Source organism: Scardinius erythrophthalmus (assembly GCF_964197995.2).
Source record: "Scardinius erythrophthalmus genome assembly, chromosome: 24".
In the NCBI taxonomy this organism is placed as follows: Eukaryota; Metazoa; Chordata; class Actinopteri; order Cypriniformes; family Leuciscidae; genus Scardinius; species Scardinius erythrophthalmus.
Window position 1 is genome coordinate 23,445,573 of NC_138244.1, and position 18,375 is coordinate 23,463,947.

The 18,375-nt window shown below is 38.7% G+C and overlaps 1 protein-coding gene across 1 annotated transcript; it reads left to right on the plus strand.

The window, feature by feature from the left end:
• Nucleotides 1-8,171: 8,171 nt before the first annotated feature.
• On the plus strand, nucleotides 8,172-18,157 carry LOC308684218 (uncharacterized protein; the record flags this gene model as incomplete). The annotated part of the gene is made up of 6 exons (XM_081355333.1): nucleotides 8,172-8,208; nucleotides 10,867-11,042; nucleotides 11,529-11,630; nucleotides 13,896-14,021; nucleotides 15,492-15,617; nucleotides 18,062-18,157. Exons 2-6 carry the CDS (start codon nucleotides 10,986-10,988, stop codon nucleotides 18,155-18,157), a joined length of 507 nt encoding a protein of 168 aa, XP_081211459.1. The 5' UTR covers nucleotides 8,172-8,208; nucleotides 10,867-10,985.
• Between the last annotated feature and the right edge of the window lie 218 nt (nucleotides 18,158-18,375).

Sequence of the window (18,375 nt, forward strand, 5' to 3'; positions counted from 1 at the left end):
TCAGATGTTGAGCGCCTAAACATGATGGGCATCGATCGTGTCCGTCGTCGGGAAGAAGCGTATTCGGACACAATTTGCAACTTGAAACGGAGATGAGAGAGCTATGATCCATGACTCCGTCAATAACACGTCCTCGGTTAGCACCGTAGCCACTTAAACTGTAATAGCACCCACTGAGCAGTTCGAAAAAATCTTCGGATAGAACCGAAAATTCTATAACATGACACGCTCTCACAAGAAACGTAAAAGTCAAATCTGCCTTCGGATAGAACCGCGAGGCATTCAATGACTAGCACTATGGCGAGTAACTTATGCGATGAATCGAAGATGATAATACAAATATATATTTATATAAAACAGATATAACGTCATAGGTTTGCGGTGAACGCAACCTAAGCGCGGTCGAAACCAGCCACCGAATAGTACCGTGAAGCACAGAGTATCGCCGACGCAACAACAAATAATCGTATGCACTCACCTAATTAAGAAAAATAATCCAAGATATCCATCCTGATGATAGTGTAGAGCACGCTGTCACAGCTTGGGAGGGCGAATCCTCGCAACTCAGGTAAGCAAAAACAACGACCTATCAAAAGCGAGAAAGCGAAAGAGGCTGGGCACCGAGTCGCTGTGGGTTATATCCTTGCGTCTCAGTCTGCGTCATGACGTGACTTTGTTGTTATATTCTTCTCGATCTATCTAGCTGGCGCAGCGATTATCCACTAGTGCTTTGCACTGCCTCTGGCAGTCAGTAGGAATGAAACAGAACATGTAAATAGGAAAATGTTGGCGTTATTTTGTCACTTATTGGGACCAGTATCCTAGCTGGAGCCGTTTACCTCCAGTCTTTGTGCTAAGCTAGGCTAGCGCTGGGTGCGTCAGACAGAGTTAGGGAACGCACAGAGATAAAAAGGTATGTATGGACTTATCTAACTCTGGGGGATACAGTGAATAAGCTAAAGTCCCAAAAAGTCAGCGTGTTCCTTTAAGCAGGAGCAAGAAGAAAAGACGTCACTAAATCAAGAGGCTTGTTTGAGATGCGCCTTGCCTCGCCTGAAATGTATGCGAGAGTAGGCGGCTGCAGTGAGGGGATGAGTGAAAAAAGAGCAGGCAAGACGGACAGTTCTCTCTTCTCGTAGTGGATCTGACACCTCTGAGATCAAAGATGGATATCGCGGGATTCACGGGATTCACTCTCGTGTACAGTGTTGCTAATAAACTGGATGGAATTTAAGTTCTGTTGCTTTTATATTAAAATAAATATAATGAACAAGCAGAACAACACACCAAAAGTAGCCTACTTAATTAATTCCATTCCAAATACATGTTTATCAATCTTTTTTTCTTTAATACAGACATATGTGTTTTTATTATTTATTTATTTTTAAATAAAAATTACATTGCATAACCCATAGAGATCGGACTGTCAGATAGTTTGGGAATATTCACACATAACATATACACATAAAACATGATATCAGAGCTTTAAAATCAAACATTTTAAAAGAGAACAATACATCACGGTTGTTTAAACCAATTAGAATTAAGCTGTGTCGTCAGTAAGTCGTTTCCCATCATGCTTTTGACCAGCGCAGTCAGTGGAGAGCATAGACATGTATAGAAAGGCTAGATGGCTCAAGGCGGAGTCAGGGCGGTTGGCAACACTGGACTGTGACTGGAGCACTGATGGCAGGAAATGACGGTAGCTCCGGTAGCGATCCGGAAATGGAGGATGAATCATGTAGCGGGAGTGTTGGAGGGAATGAATGGAGTAGAATAGCAAAGCGGAAAAGAAAGAAAACCAATAGCCAAGGATCTTTTATGGATAGTGGAAAGGAGGATCACGTGAGTAGGATTGACGTGGAAGAATTTAAAGTAATGATGAAATTTGGAGAACCCGGAGTGAAAGCTCTGAAAAGAGTGTTAGGAGAAATAAATAATGCAAAGACCCTGAGAGATGGAAATGTGATTATTATGTGCAAAGACGAAAAACAACAAAAGAAGGCACTGGGTATTAATTCAATGCTTGGATATTCGGTGTCAAGCACAGTGATGACTAGGAAACCATGGTTAAGAGGTGTCATTTATGGAATTCCAACTGATGTACCTGTTGATAAAATTAAAAGCGCCATTGAAGGGAGCAAGGTCGTTGGAGCAAAAAGGCTCCAATATGGTAAAAACAAAGAAAGGAAGGATAGTCTGTCGGTGATGCTTCAGTTTGATGAAGAAAGAATGCCAGAGAGGATTAAAATAGGATATGTAAGTTATCAAGTAAGACCTTACGTTCCTCCCCCACTAAGATGCTTCAAGTGTCAGAAGTATGGACATGTTAGTGCGGTTTGCAGAGGAAATTTACGATGTGCGAGGTGTGGCGGCGAACATGAATATGGTAAATGTGACGTAGGAGTGAAGGCAAAATGCTGCAATTGCGGTGATGAGCATAGTGCTGGATTTGGGGGATGCAGTGCTCACAAACAAGCGGTGAAAATCCAGAATGTGAGAATTGCGGAGGGGCTGACTTATGCTGAAGCCGCAAAGAAAGCAAAACGACATGAGCAGAGACAGGGAGAGGTGATTAGTAAGGAAGGCAATGAAATTTCTATGGTTCAGGAAAAGACAAATGAGGATAAATTGGTGATCGGAAAAATGGAATTCGTGTCATTTATGGCCGAAGTGATAAATTGTTCGGCTCAATCGGAAAGTAGAACAGAAAGAATTAAAATCATAATAAGGGCAGCAGAGAGATACTTGAATGTAGCCGGAGTAACTTTGGAAAAAATAAATGACATGCTAATGACTAAATCAAGTGTTCAAACTTCATGTGGAAGTACATAATATTTATGGTTTTTACGGTTTTGCAATGGAATGCTAGAAGTATTATTGCAAATGGACCAGAATTTAAGAGGTATATAGATCAACAAGATAAGAAACCTAATATAATTTGCATACAAGAAACGTGGTTAAAACCTCACCTAAATTTTGTACTACAAGGATATAATATAGTAAGGAGAGATAGAGGGGCAGGAAATGGAGGTGGGGTGGCCACTTTTATTAAGAATGGTATAGATGGGTTTCCGTTTCGCGAATTACCCATTATCCTCTGCGGCGCGCCGCCATGTTGTGTGTCAAAGCTGTCAGTAAGCCACTGTGCTGCATTAATAGAAAGCCAGTTAATATAAAGTATTTTTGACTCTTTTGTGTTGAGATAACGATGACAAATTCCTCCAAACCTGGCGACAAGGTGAAGGTTATTTACAGGGACACAGACGATGTTTGCCAGGCAAGATATGATGAGAAATTGAGTTATATCGATGGAAAGGATCCTTACACAATGTCGAAAGAGGACTGGTTATGTAAGTTAGGCTAATCCTGCGGCGTACCCCGATATTCAGGAAATGGACATTGCCAAGTATCTCATCCACACTGTTAGTGCGTACACTTTTGACGAATTAAGAGGAAGAAAGTCTCTGGAAGCATACAATTATTTTGTTAGAATGTGCGAGTTAAATTTTTATATGGTCGCATTTGTGCGAGTGCATGTCATGTACTACTCAGTTAAATTCACGCATGAATTCTCCTGCATTGAACTTGTTTTAGCGCTCGCCAAAATGAATTTTTGTCCCGCCAAAGTCTTATTTGATCGGTGAGTAATGTAGATGAACTGGGCGCATGTTTAACTGAAAGAACAAGCAGAGAGAGAGAGAGAGAGAGCCGGTCGCGCGCGTGCATTCTCTCTCTCTCTTCGGAGCCAGGCGAATGTGTAAACAAAACTTCACCGTCTCCAAACTAAGCGCTGTCTTGCTCTCTCTCCCTCGTGGAAATGTTAGTCTGGAGCCCTGCATTGGCGGTTCACATCGCTGTAGCCAGGCGGCTGATATCTGCACAGCCTTTATTATACGGTACATTTAGACTCAGTGTCAAGACAACACCATCTGGGTAAAAAAAAACAACAACACAACGCTCCGAACTAATTTAGTGTAGGAGAGATGGAGAGCAGAGGCACGGAGCGATGTGCTCCAGGTGTAACGTTAGCCTCTGGCTCGACCAGCTGATGTGGCCACAGAGAAAGTGATGAAGGTGGACAATCGTCAGAGTGTGCTTCTGCCCAACCAACACCTCTCAAGGGCTGTGTCGATAGTAGCCGCCTGGGTACAGCGATTTGACAGCCGATGAGAGCTAACGTTAGCGCATTTAGCTAGCCCATCTTGGAAATGATTAGATAAAGTGTCACATCTCCAGAGCACAAAACCTCTAAATGTTCACAAGAGCAGCACTGAACATTAATTCCAGCCAAACGGAGAATAATCGGATGATTTTTATGTTCAGAATAATAACGATTCAGGATATTATCATGCTCCGTAACACACACGCTTGACCCACTTGACACACAAGATGGCGCCGTAAGGAGTTGCGGGAGAAATGTGACGTCATCGGAAACCTATCTATAGATTACAGAGTCATTAATGAGATTGAAGCATATGAGCTGGTGGTGATTGAAGTATTTGCAGAGAATCAAACTATTCGAATAATAAATTATTATAATCCGTGTAGTAAACTAAGTAAGGAATTAGAGAAGGTTATTGGGTCAGGAAATACTAAAGTAATTTGGTGTGGAGATTTTAATGCACATAGCACTTTATGGGGAAGTAGTAGTGATGATTATAATGGGGGGGTAGTAGAAGAAATTTTAGACAGTAATGGGTTAGTATGTTTAAATGATGGCAGAAACACAAGAATAGATTTGGTTCGTGGAGTTGGGTCAGCAATTGATTTAACATTGGTTTCTGAAGAGATAGCAAATAAATGTATATGGGATGTGTGGGAAGAAAATATTATGGGCAGTGATCATTATATAATTTTATGTAAGGTAGGGATAAGTGTATTGGAGCATAATGTGTTTTTAGCACCAAGATGGAGATTTAAAAAAGCAAATTGGGAAGTGTATGAGTATTTAAGCGAGGTAGAAATAACATCATTAGATCTAAACCTGATAGAGGATATAGAGGAGTGTAATGAGAAATTATGTAAAGTTTTGTTTGAGGTAACAGATAAAGTTATAGGTAAAAAGGGATCATGTAAAAAAAGGAAAGCAGTTCCGTGGTGGACAGAAGAATGCAGTACCGCAGTTAAAAATAGGAATAAAGCATTTAGGAAAATTAAACAAACTAATTTATTTGAAGATTTTATATATTATAAGAGAGCATTAGCTGAGGTGAGAAGAATAGTAAGAACAGCTAAAAAGAAGTACTGGAGAGATTGGTGTAATTCAATAGGAGGAGATGTTGACATTAGTGAAATGTGGGGATCAATTAGAAAAATGGGAGGAATATATAGAAATAACGTTATACCAGTTTTAAAAAATGATGTAGGAAAAATGGCTGTGGCAGATAAAGAAAAGGCTGAAATGCTGGCTAAAGTATTTGTTAAAGTCCATAGTGATGATAATGTAACAGAGGATATTAAAAAGAATAGAAATAAGAATAAGAGTCAGCATCCAGACGTGTTGATGAAAAGGAACCCTACTGGAGACACCTTAGATGCAGATTTTAGTATTTATGAATTAAAGATGGCTTTAGGAGGAGTCAAACATACATCTCCTGGAAGAGATGATATTTGTTATGCAATGATACAACATTTATCAGATAGATCATTGAAAGTGGTTCTAAATTTATTCAATAAGATCTGGAATGCAGGAAAGCTTCCTTCTTCATGGAAGCATGGAATAATAATACCAATAGGTAAACCTGGAAAGGACAAATCCAATCCAATTAATTATAGGCCAATTGCATTAACTTCTAATTTATGTAAATTGATGGAAAAAATGATTGTACGTAGACTAAATTATATATTGGAAGTTAAAGGATTTATGTCACCATACCAAAGTGGATTCAGGGCAGGTCGGAATTCTATGGACGCTGTGTTAAGCCTAGAAGCAGATATCAGGAAAGCGCAGGCTAATAAAGAAGTAATGGTAGGGGTGTTATTCGACATAGAGAAAGCTTATGATATGCTTTGGAAAGAGGGACTATTAATAAAAATTAAATGTATGGGAATTGGAGGAAAGATGTATAATTGGATTATGGATTTTCTTCTTGAAAGAACAATTCAAGTTAGGATAGGAGTAGAGTATTCAGAGATATACAAGATAGAGAACGGAACTCCTCAAGGAAGTGTATGCAGCCCAGTTTTATTTAATATTATGATAAATGATGTTTTTTGTAATTTAAAAGGTGATGTAGGAAGAGCATTATTTGCGGATGACGGGGCAATTTGGAAAAGAGGACGTAATATTGCATGTGTAACACAAAGTATTCAAAAAGCAGTAGATGAAGTGGAGGGGTGGGCAAATAATTGGAGCTTTAGATTATCTGTGGCTAAAACTCAGGTTATATGTTTTACTAAAAGGAAAAAAATACCAGAGGTTAAATTAAAGTTATATAAGCAGGAATTGGAGCAAGTGCCAGTAGTCAAATATCTCGGTGTATGGATGGATTCCAGGATGACTTTTGCTATACATGCTAAAAATCTGATTAAGAAATGTAAAAAAGGAGTAAATATATTAAGATGTTTAACAGGGGTTGAATGGGGAGCTTGTAGATTATCGTTGAAAAGAATATATAATACTTTAATTAGATCAAGTTTAGATTATGGAAGTATAATTTACGGTTTTGCAAACGAGACTACACTCAAAAAGATTGAAGCAATACAAAATCAAGCCCTAAGAATATGTTGTGGTGCAGTCAGAACATCCCCCATAGCAGCTCTACAGGTAGAAGTTGGGGTTGCTCCGGTAAAACTTCGAAGACTTAAAATAAGACTGAATTATTGGGTTAATATAAAAGGTCATAAAAAGAATCATCCAGTGAAGGGAGTACTAGAAGATTGCTGGGAACATGGGAATAAAAACATTAAAAGCTTGGGATGGAGTGTTCAAAGAGAAGTACAAGAAGCAGGTATTGAAGATTGTGATGTTAGCCCTACTGTGATATTATCCAGTATACCACCATGGATTTTTCCAATGCCAATAATTGACCTACAAATTCAAATGAAAATTAAGAATGAGAAAGACATCCTAAAGAATATTATAGCACAGCAGTATTTAGATCAGACTTACTCATCATGGGTGCAAATATTTACTGATGGGTCTAAGGATCCTATCTCTGGAAGAACAGCAGCTGCTGTATTTATTCCTAAGTTTCAAATTAGTATCAAGAAAAGAATAACTGATCATATCTCAGTATTTGCAGCAGAATTAGTTGCCATGATGGTTGCACTTCATTGGGTAGAGGATGTAAAACCGAGATTAGTAGCTATATGTTCTGATTCGTTTGCAGCAATCACAAGCCTCGTAAGTGGAAATAAAGTATCAAGGCAAGACATTATATATGAAATACTTGCAAGTTTGTTAAGAATAAGTAGTGTAAGCTTAATAGTGTTTGTGTGGGTTCCTGCTCATGTGGGATTGGAGGCCAATGAAGTGGTAGATAGACTAGCAAAGCAAGCAGTAAAACATAATGAGATAAATGTGCAAGTGACGTTAAGCAAAAATGACGTTAAAAGTAAAATAAAAGAATTCATAAACAATAAATGGCAAGAACTATGGAATAATGAGGTCAAGGGAAGACAGTTGTATAGTATTCAGAAGCAAGTAGGAAACGGAAGAAGTGTTTTTGGGAATAGGAAAGAGGATACGATTGTTTCTCGTATTAGAATAGGGCACACACGATTAAATCATTCCTTGTTTAAGATAGGAAAACATGATACGGGAAAATGTAATTATTGTGATCAGGCAGAAACAATAGAACATGTTTTAATAAAATGTTTAAAATATGGAAAAGAAAGGTTAGTACTTAAGAGGAAAGTAAGAAAATTGGGTGTGGTAGTATTCAGTATGGAAAGTCTATTGGGAAAGCAAGTAGAACAAGTACAAATATATAGTGAGATAATGAAGTATCTTAAAGCAATAGGAGTAGGTTGGAGAATTTGAAGTATTGAAGTTTTTTTTGTTTTTTTTTGTTTTTTTTTATTAGTGCTTCACACTCCAGTCCAGTTGGTGGCGGTAATGCACCGGAAGTTGGTTTGCCAACCGCCATAAAACACCAAATGAAGAAGAAGAAGAAGAAGAAGGCGGAGTCAGCTGTGTCGTCACTTGGCGGCCATCTTAGGTCAGGAGACTGCGCTGCTGCTCCCTGCTGCTGTGGACGGAAGGTGAGTGACATACGCCAACTAAAATGCTTGTAACTTGCTGAATTCTTGACGGATTTACAAACGGTTTGGTTTCTTACAAACGTTATTAACGTGGCTATAATTCTGAATGCTTAAACATTTTGAACATAATTATTCATATGTATACAGTATAATAGCTACATCTCTGACGTTTATAACAAACCAAACCGTTTGAAAATCGGTAGAAAATTGAGCAAGTTATGGTTATTTAAAAGTACATGCACCATGTTATGAGTGAGCGAGCATTCTGTCGTAAGATGGCCGCCGTGTGCGGATGTCGAGCTCCATTGGCCAGCAGCGCGGACGAGACATCTAGCTCTTATATGATATCTATGGTGGAGAGCAACTGCGCGCGACAGCAGAATCCGACACGTGCGCCTTGCGGTCGCGAGAGTTTTTTTACATAGGTCAGCATGACATCAGAGCAAGGCGGACCGCACTCGGACACATTTCTAACCGGCATGCATCTCGCGCTGATCACCGGTGATCGATTCTGCGCAGATTTTGCTCATCTCAAACAAGCCTATTATTGAAGAGGCGCACATAATGGACGACATGACACATATAGGACAGAAATAGTCTTACTCAAAGTATGAGCTGATTGAACGGATGACAATTGTTTACATAGACCTATATGCTTACAGCACTTGTAGAATGTTACTGTGTTTGTGATTTATGTTGAACATTTTAATGTTCACATGTAAAAGTGTGGTGCTCGACTTGTGCCTAATTATTGTTACTTATCAATCTCTTAATAATTTTGAAGAATGCAAAAAGATTTTGTAGTATCGCTATGTTTACAGCATAAAATGTATCTGAAAAATGTGAAAATGAAATGCCTAATGTGGTCATTTCATGGTGCAGTGTAACAGAACATGAAAAAAGCACCGAAAGTAAGTGAACTTAAAAAAAAGTGTATTGCCCTATATTTTGGACTGCTCTGGTTATTGTATTGACAGATTGCAACCTTTTCAATGCCTGATATTTGTCGCTGTTTGCCGCTCTATTGCCTCTTTTTCTACCTCTGTGCTTCACTTTTCTCAATCTTTGCATGTTGTTAATGTGATCTCTCCCGGTGCTTTAATAAACAGAACTCTTTTTTTTTTTTGAGATCTCAAGCCTTTCTTTGCTCTCAAGTTGATGTTTCTATTGTTAGCGTTTATACTATTTGGCAAATGTTTCATGTTAAGATTATGCTATTGTTTGTCTCAACCTAAATTGTTCCAACAGTTGAGGATCTTGAACGCAATGATGGCACAGTGGACAGACCATACTTCATGCCAGAGAGATTGCTGTCCATCCTCAAGAAGTCCAATGAGGGGCTTAAACAGACAAGATCAAAAGATTGATAGAATTTTGTAGGGAGAGAAAAATAGAGAGACCTGCCATAATTGCACTGATTTCATGCACCAGTAAATGATGCCATGTCATTACAGCCAAAAGTGTTACAAATCTATTAATTTTGTTTTTGCTAATTATAGATTATTGTGTAGCCTATTTTTTGTTGTCATTTGTATATACAGTATTATGCTTAATCAGACTGTTAACTTTTTGAATATCTAATTCTGTGTTACTGAATAACTTTTTGTGTTTAAAATTGTGATATTTCGTTACAATAATGATAACCATTGGCTATCTAACAACGTTTATTTATTTATTTTAATAGAATGGAAGCCACTCGTTTTTTATTAGGCCTACAGATTTCGCCAATTAAGCTGAAACATTTAACGTTACGTTAAAACCTGCTTAAATAGTCAGTAATATTGCGGCAGTAGTAGAATAATAAGTATTTCAATTGTTTTCTTATTATTGTTCTTATTAATCATATATTCTCAAGGATGGCAATGTTGTGTTGTAATGTCAGCCTGGAGTTATTATATAGCAAAGTTGCTTCTACAACTGTTTAATACATTTATATTACTTTTAAATTGAATAAAGAGCTCAATAAAATTGTCTACAGAAAGTTAATATTGCATGACATTACACCCAACTTCGCATGGCCGCTGAATGTTTCTCTCTCTGTCCACTAGAGAGAGACAGAAGCGCGTATTTCGAAAGCTCTCAGTCTGTCATCGAGAAGAACAGAGAAACCTTCTCCATCCCACGGTCTTGAAAAACATCCTTGATTACTTATTCCTCTCTTGGACAACCATGACCAAGATATGCATCAAATATAGATATAACGTGACTTAAATGATATGGGACATTACATTCAATGTTAATGAAATTTAACATTACGTGTGTGTGTGTGTGTGTGTGTGTGTGTGTGTGTGTGTGTGTTCATAATGTCTGACCTCAGCCAGTTTTTTGAGCAGGTTTTCATTCTCATGTCTTGGCTCAGTGGTTCATGTAGGTTGTCTACAAACCGAAAGGTTGGTGGTTCCACCTGACCAAGTGTCGAGGTGTCCATGAGCAAGACACCTAACCCCAGCTGCTCCCGACGAGCTGGATGGCGCCTTGCATGGCTGACACCGCCGTCGGTGTGTGAGTGAATGGGTAACTTTGTAAAGCACTTAGGTGGCCATAGGTCTGTGAAAGCGCTATATAAATGCAGTCCATTTCCATTTCCATTAAATTGCCCGTGATTACAGAATCTCTCCTGCATATCAGATGTGGTTGACAGTAATTTTTGTTGTGCAGTCAGCTCAGACGGTGCTGGAGAAGGAGGTGTGTGATAAACTGAAGAAGCTGAATGCTATGAAACACACCACTGACACATAGAGGACAGTTTGGAGGACTTGAAGCTCCAGTACGAGAGCATGAAGCCACAGAGCAGAAGCCCTCTGCCTGACAACCAGAAACTAGAGGAGGAAAAGGTAGAAACTGTCTTTTTTTTTTCTGTGCATTTTGAATGAACACTGGTGAATCTTACAATTTAAGAATCGTCCAGGTTTCCTCCCAAAATCAAAAGGAAAAAAAGCAGTAAGAATATTGAGCCTTTATTCCAGTCAAATCATTTTTGTCCCAATTTCGCCTTACTGTAATTTAAAAAAAAAACTGAAAATTGTCCTGTCCAAAACCATGCCCACAGTTTAATTATCACCATTATTATTATACAATCTAAACAGTTCACAAGAATAAGATTTTTTTGCACATCATAATGAGAATTAGAGTAAAGAAGAGAACTCTGCCATAAGTTTCCCTAAGCTGTCATTCTTCCTATGTAAATTCTCTTCTTCCTTCTCTCAAGTCTTTCGTCTTCCCATCTGTCTTTAAGAGTGTTTACACCCTGTATTGATGAGCACAATTAAATATGTTAGTTCAAGCAAGAAAATGAATGAACTTGTGTGCTTGTTTTATAGAAATTGCGCATTCTGGAAAACCGATTGGAGAAAACGCAGCTGAAACATCATGAAGCAGAGAACATAATGCGAGGATACCTCAAAGTGAAGGACCAACTACAGGTATCTGAGAAAGAACAGATGAACTGGATTCATGTACAGACTGACACAGCACACACACATAAACCCACACAGATGTGTATTATAAAGCATCATACCCCATATATGTGATGGGGAAAATTTTAGCTATCCAATGTATCCAATGACACTACCATTCAAAAGATATTATTATTCTTATAATAATAAGAAAGGTTTCTTGAGCACCAAATCAGCATATTAGAATGATTTCGGAAGGATCATGTGACACTGAAGAGGAATGGCTGCTGAAAATTCAGCTTTGATCACAGGAAAAAATTACATTATAAAATAGATTAAAATAGAAAACAGTTATTTTAAATTGTACAGGTGAGCATAAGAGACTTCTTTCATTAAAGGGTTAGTTCAGCCAAAATTGAAAATTCTGTCATTAATTCTTCATCTTCGGAACACAAATGAAGATCTTTTTTATGAAATCTGAGAGCTTTCTGTCCCTCCATTGATAGCTACGAAACTACCACTTTCAAGCCCCAGAAAGGTGGTAAAGACATCATTAAAGTAATCTATTAAAAATATGAAAGAGTGCTTTGTTTGCGAAAAAAACAAAACATAATTTACCACCTTAATACAAAATATTAATCTCCAGCATGCGTTCATGCAACAACGTCTGCTTTTGCGTCAACACAACACACATGCGCCACGGTGCTCTCGTGAACGCCCAATGGAGATTTATATTTTGTAAATAAAGTGGTAAATTGTGTTTTATTGCGCAAACAAAGCACTCGTGTCGCTTCATTAAAGGTAGGGTAGGTAGGAATTTTATAAATAAACTTTTTTCCAAATTTGTTTAAACTTTATATATATATCAATACATAATTAAAACGTAAGTACTCTGAAAAAAAAGAGTATAAAAATCGAGTGACTCTAGACCGTTTAATCTGCATTAAACACAGCTCATTATTTCCATTCGGGACGAAACAAAGGATTGGCTTGGGCGACTGTCACTCTCTCGCAACCATGGCAACCACCCTTTTGCCACAGGATCATGCCCACTTGCGTGAACCCGTTTGATTTGAGGAATTCAAGAGGCACGGAACCTAGGAATAGCAAACCAATGGCAGAGAAAGAGCAATCAAAATTCACATTACCGGCATATGCAGTTAGCGAAGGCAAACAAGGCAAAAAAGGAAGACAGTACTAGAAAAGGTAATGAAAAAAAAGTCTTTGGATAAACAAAGAAATAAAACGCGTGTCAATATCCTCGGACCCTAGTTGCACGGTCTCTTGCACGACCTCCTCTGCTTAGCCCTCGACCCCGGACCTGTCCTCGAGCTGACGATGCGGTACTTGTCTCTGGAGTGTAGTCCTCATTAGAGTCAACAATGCTTTCATCATGGAAACTCTTACATGCAGAACACCATATATGTTATGAATCTTACACGAAATTCATCTTCATCACAGTGTAACTGATGGTAATGGAAAAACGTGTATCAATACAACCTGTTTTTAGCTTTGCCTTATAGATATAACTAGCTCGTTAGCGAATCAAAAAAAAAAAAAAATGTAAACTTTACCAATATCAATATGCTAGCTTGATAGTGAGTACTAAAATACATCTTATTTGTTTATATTCATAATGATAAAGTTAGATTTTTTTATTACATGTGATTCTGACATGATGTCACTACATGCACTGTGCTCCTTCCTCTCCGCTCGTCTCAGGTAAATAATGCGTCTTCCAGCTCAGCGGTCGGAGTCGCGGTTCATGCGTTTTGGGGGCGTGGCTTTGGAAGGAGCCCAGAAGGGAGGGGGTGGAGTGAATGGAAATAATGAGCTGTCTTTAAAACAGTCATGAGAGGTCTACAGACACTCGATTTTTATACTTTCTTTTTCAGAGTACTAACATTTTAATTATGTATTGATAAATAAATAAAGTTTAAACAAATTTGGAAAATAAGTTTTTTAGACAATTCCTACCTACCCTACTTTTAAGTTGCGGATAAACCACTGGAGACACATGGATTACTTTAATGATTACTTACTCCCTTTCTGGGGCTTGAAAGTGGTAGTTGTATAGGCTGTCAATGGAGGGACAGAAAAATATCTTCATTTGTGTTCCAAAGATGAACGAAAGTCTTATGGGTTTGGAACCACATGAAGGTGAGTAAATGATGACAGAATTTTCAGTTTTGGGTGAACAATCCCTTTGAGATTAAAACTCTTAGCGACTCCAATCTTTTGAACAGCATGGTAAATAAACATTTATGATTATCCTCTTATTTGTTTCTTCAGGAAAACAGTCTTACATTTCAGCCACAGCTGGACAGGATGGAGGCAGAGATCCACCGGCAGACACAAGTGCTCAAAGAACTGCAGGTCACGAACAGTGACGCTCACTTCTCAAAGGATGCAGCCATGGTAAAGACAAAGCATTTAATAAATGATAAATATTTATTTTAATGAGATAATAAAGCAAGCATACGTGTAAGTGTGCCATGGTAAAGGTTGTGCAAGTAATGCTTCTCGTAAAGGGTAGGGGTGTAACTCCGGTGTCCTGCCCAAATTCCCTCCATTGGCCTTTATCAATCATGGCCTACTAATAAGAATTCTCATGCTTTCAATTGGCTTTATCACTCTCTCTCCTCTCCACCTATAGAGCTGGTAAGTCCCGCCCCTTCCGCAAAACCCCGCTGGACCTCAAAGTTGAAAAACCGTCAATGCAAGTGAATGGGAGAAAATAATTATTTTCTGGTCCCGTTTGAATTGTGCCATGAATGTGAACATATGTTGTCTGTGAATTTTTTATATAACTTTTCGTGTAAATAATGATACAATTTAGCAGGTAGAAGTTTGATACGGTTAGACTTTGTGTGAGAGCACTTGTGGACTACAACTCTCGACGCGTTTGAAACGTCAACACCACTAGCACACGGACTAGCTCACGGATCCCGCTAAACATGGCTGTGTCTTTGGTGCACTTCACCGCCTTCTTTCAGGGAGAGGACAAAATCGTTGAAGTTGGTGAAAACCACGGGTAAGTCAACTTTATGGGGTGACGTCACATAGGCGACATGTAGTCTTTCTCGTTATGTCTTTTCCACAACTGCTAGCTGAAGAATCATACCATATACTGTCAAACTCGTAACATGAAAAGTTATATAAAAAATTCACAGACAACATATGTTCACATTCATGACACAATTCAAACGGGACCAGAAAATAATTATTTTCTCCCATTCACTTGCATTGACGGTTTTTCAACTTTGAGGTCCAGCGGGGTTTTACGGAAGGGGCGGGACTTACCAGCTCTATAGCTGGTGTGTGGTGAGAGTACTGGCGCCATTGTTCTGACAGTGGATGCTTCACACTGGTGGTGGTTGAGGGGAGACCCCCGATCTGATTGTAGAGTGCTTTGGGTGTACACACATCAGCTAACAATGTAATACTCTAATAAGCATAAAAATGTGTGTGTCATACTAATAGCACTTCTCATGTGAAGTGCGCAGGAGACTGGACTCGATGTTAATAGAGCTTGGTGTTAGCATGCTGCAAAGCTCACAACAATAAAATAAAATAGACAATTCAATGAACTATTTATAAGTATATACACTACCGGTCAAAAGCTTGGAATAATTACGATATTGTAAGGTCTCTTATGCTCACCAAAGCTGTATTTATTTGATGAGAAATACAGTAATATTGTGAAATATATTATTACAATTTAAAATAACTGTTTTCTATTTAAGTATATAATTTATGCCTGTGACACAAAGCTATATTTTCAGCATCATATACAGTCTTCAATGTCACATGATTCTTCAGAAATCATTCTAATATGGATTTGGTGCTCAAGAAACTTTTCTTATTATTATCAATGTTGAAAAATAGCTCCCCGATGAGCTAAGCAGTGAGGCCCAGAGCAGTGTCAGCGCAGTAGAAGAAGTGGAAGCCATCTCTCCTTTTGAGGAAGCTTTCCAGCAAATCAAAGAGGCCACTGGAGTCACAGACTCACGGGTGAGGACAGACAACATTCAGTTGTTTTCAGTGTGTTAGGGGGCAACAGTTTAGGACACAAGGACCAGAATGTTTGAAAGAAGACCCCGGAGTCAGAATTATAATAAATTGAAGAAAAGTTTTACTGAAGATAATTTGCAGTTTCATCAGCAGAAGTCAGTTTAAAGACTCACACAGGAGTTCGCAGGCCGCCCCGCTTACAGTTACAAAGATCAAGGCAGTTATTCCCAACACCACACACACACACACACACACACACACACACACACACAGCAGTTATACCCTTCACCAAGGTCTAAGCTACGTCCTTTATTCAGGTTGCAGTTTCTGATTGGCTAAGAAATAGATAAACATAGTAATTTTCCACACATATACATATAGACTGAAGCATATCTCCATCGATTATGCAGCTGACACTCGGACCCTGAAGTTAGGCACGTTGCGACCTTCTAGGTCTTAGATCTGCATTGCTGGGCGCCAGCGTGTCCAGAACAACAACTCAGTCAATCTCCAATAATGCCAGTGGTTCCTTAACCTGTAACCAAGAAGACTTCTCTTCTTGAATCTTCTTCGACACACAGCTTCTCTAAGGTTGGATTTGGCCAGGCTCTAGCTATAAACAGGAGAGTCCTCTCAAAACATCAAGATAATACGTTCTTTCTCTCAAGGAGAGCTACACTTTAGTCTAACTGGAAAGTAAGGCTTTAACAAAAAAATGGTCCCTTAAACTATTGGCTTCAATGACCCCTATATGTTTTAACACATTGAAGATCTTTCTCAAACACAAAACAAGCCCATATTTCATTTCTGGAAGCCGGGCTAAATGAGCAAGCACTGTTGCTGCATTCAGATATTAAATACAGACATTAAAGAATACATGAAAAGAACATTTCATCACACTGGTAAATTCTATAACAAAGTAAAATCCCCAGAGAAGTCATTCAACTCATTTGATATTTACATGATAACTTTACATGGTATCTTGTTCACGTGCGCTAGGGATCTGTCGTGTAACATTTACAAGCGCCAAAACGGTATTTATTGTTTGAATTGTGTAATAAAATTGACAGAATCTGAGAGCTGAGATTTTTTTATATCATAACTAACCTGCTCTGTCTAGTCTGTCGGTCTCCGTGTCCTCTTTGCTTCGCGATTTTTCTGTGCGTGAGAAAATTGATGTGTGGCGTGAGAGCATGTGAAAAGTGTCAATTGCGTGTGTCTCACGGTGAATGCGTGAGAGTTGGCAGCTCTGGTTATGTTGGCCCTAGCTTGGTCAACATCAGCGAATGCTGTCTGTCAAATTAATGTAATTCAAACTAACAATAAAAATGTAATATGAACAAAATGAATATGAACATATTCACTGGTAAAGGTGAAGGGGAGTAGCTTGAAGATGTCATATTTCAAAATCACTTGACATCAACCAACGTTCCTCTGGAGTCAAGTCAAGTCAAGTCAACTTTATTTATATAGCGCTTTTCACAATACAGATTGTATCAAAGCAGCTTCACAGTATTAAATAAAATAGTACATCAGTGTTTGTTTCTGGTGTAAAACATCCACGTTTGGTAATGCAGATCAATAGCACTGTTGAATCGATTAATCAAATTAAGTATCCCCAACTGAGCAAGCCAAAGGCAACAGTGGCAAGGAACCGAAAAACTCCATTAGGTGACCTAATGGAGAAAAAAAAACCTTGGGAGAACCCGGGCTCAGTCGGGGGCCAGTTCTCCTCTGGCGTTTATGAACTAGAGGTCGGATTTAACTGTAAGATTAAAATATTATATGAATGCCTGGCTGAAGAGATGCGTCTTTAATCTAGTTTTAAACTGGGAGAGCGAATCTGAGCAACGAACAGTATCAGGAAGGCTATTCCAGAGTTTTGGTGCTAAATGTGAAAATGCTGGAGTCAAAACGTCCTCTATTAGGAGTTGGCTCGGCTTCGGCTATGGCTCTAGGGTCATTGTGAAGGTAGGGGCGGAGCATAGAGACTATGCCGTTTCTCGGTTGTTACTCTAGAGTAGACCAACTCACTTTCTGGGGGTATACTGCCCCCATCTGGTATGGAATGTGGAGTATGAATTGATTTTTTGGCGGGCATTACACAAGGCACCTTTAACTGAACTTTTTTAAAGGGATGGTTCAGAGTAAATTCAACCTAGGGTCCTTTGCACCATGAGCTCGAGCCAAACAACTTTTTGTGCGTCAAAAAAACAAAATGTCAACTTTATTCAGTCAACGTGCATCAGAGACTGATACATAGCGTAGGTAGTGTATTAGAATGTTGTGGGTTTTTTTAGTAAAATTGAGTAGAAACTGCATAAGAAAAATTCATTAAAATGTGTCCAGGGATGTTTTCTCTGTAGTTAGTGATTAAGGAAACGTTTTTACATTCAAACGATGCATGCATGAAATGTCTGAGCATTCCTCTTGGTCTCTGGCAGATGAAGGGTCCGACACCACAGCTGCCTTCAGACTCAGAAGAACAAACACTGCATCTGATGTCTGAGGTTGAGCAGAAACTAATGCTGCTGAAGTAGGAACTACAGGGCAAAGATCTGGCAACCATCCTGAAGGAGATGGAGGAAGAGGAGGTGAGGAACAATGATTAGTCAAGTTGCTGTTATTGTATTTTGGCTTGTTGAAGATTTGTAACTAGTGAAACATTGACTTTTTTGTTTACTTTAGAAATATATGTCATATTTAACTTTTTTGGAAGTTGTAAAATAACGCTTACTAATATTACAAATATGTTGTT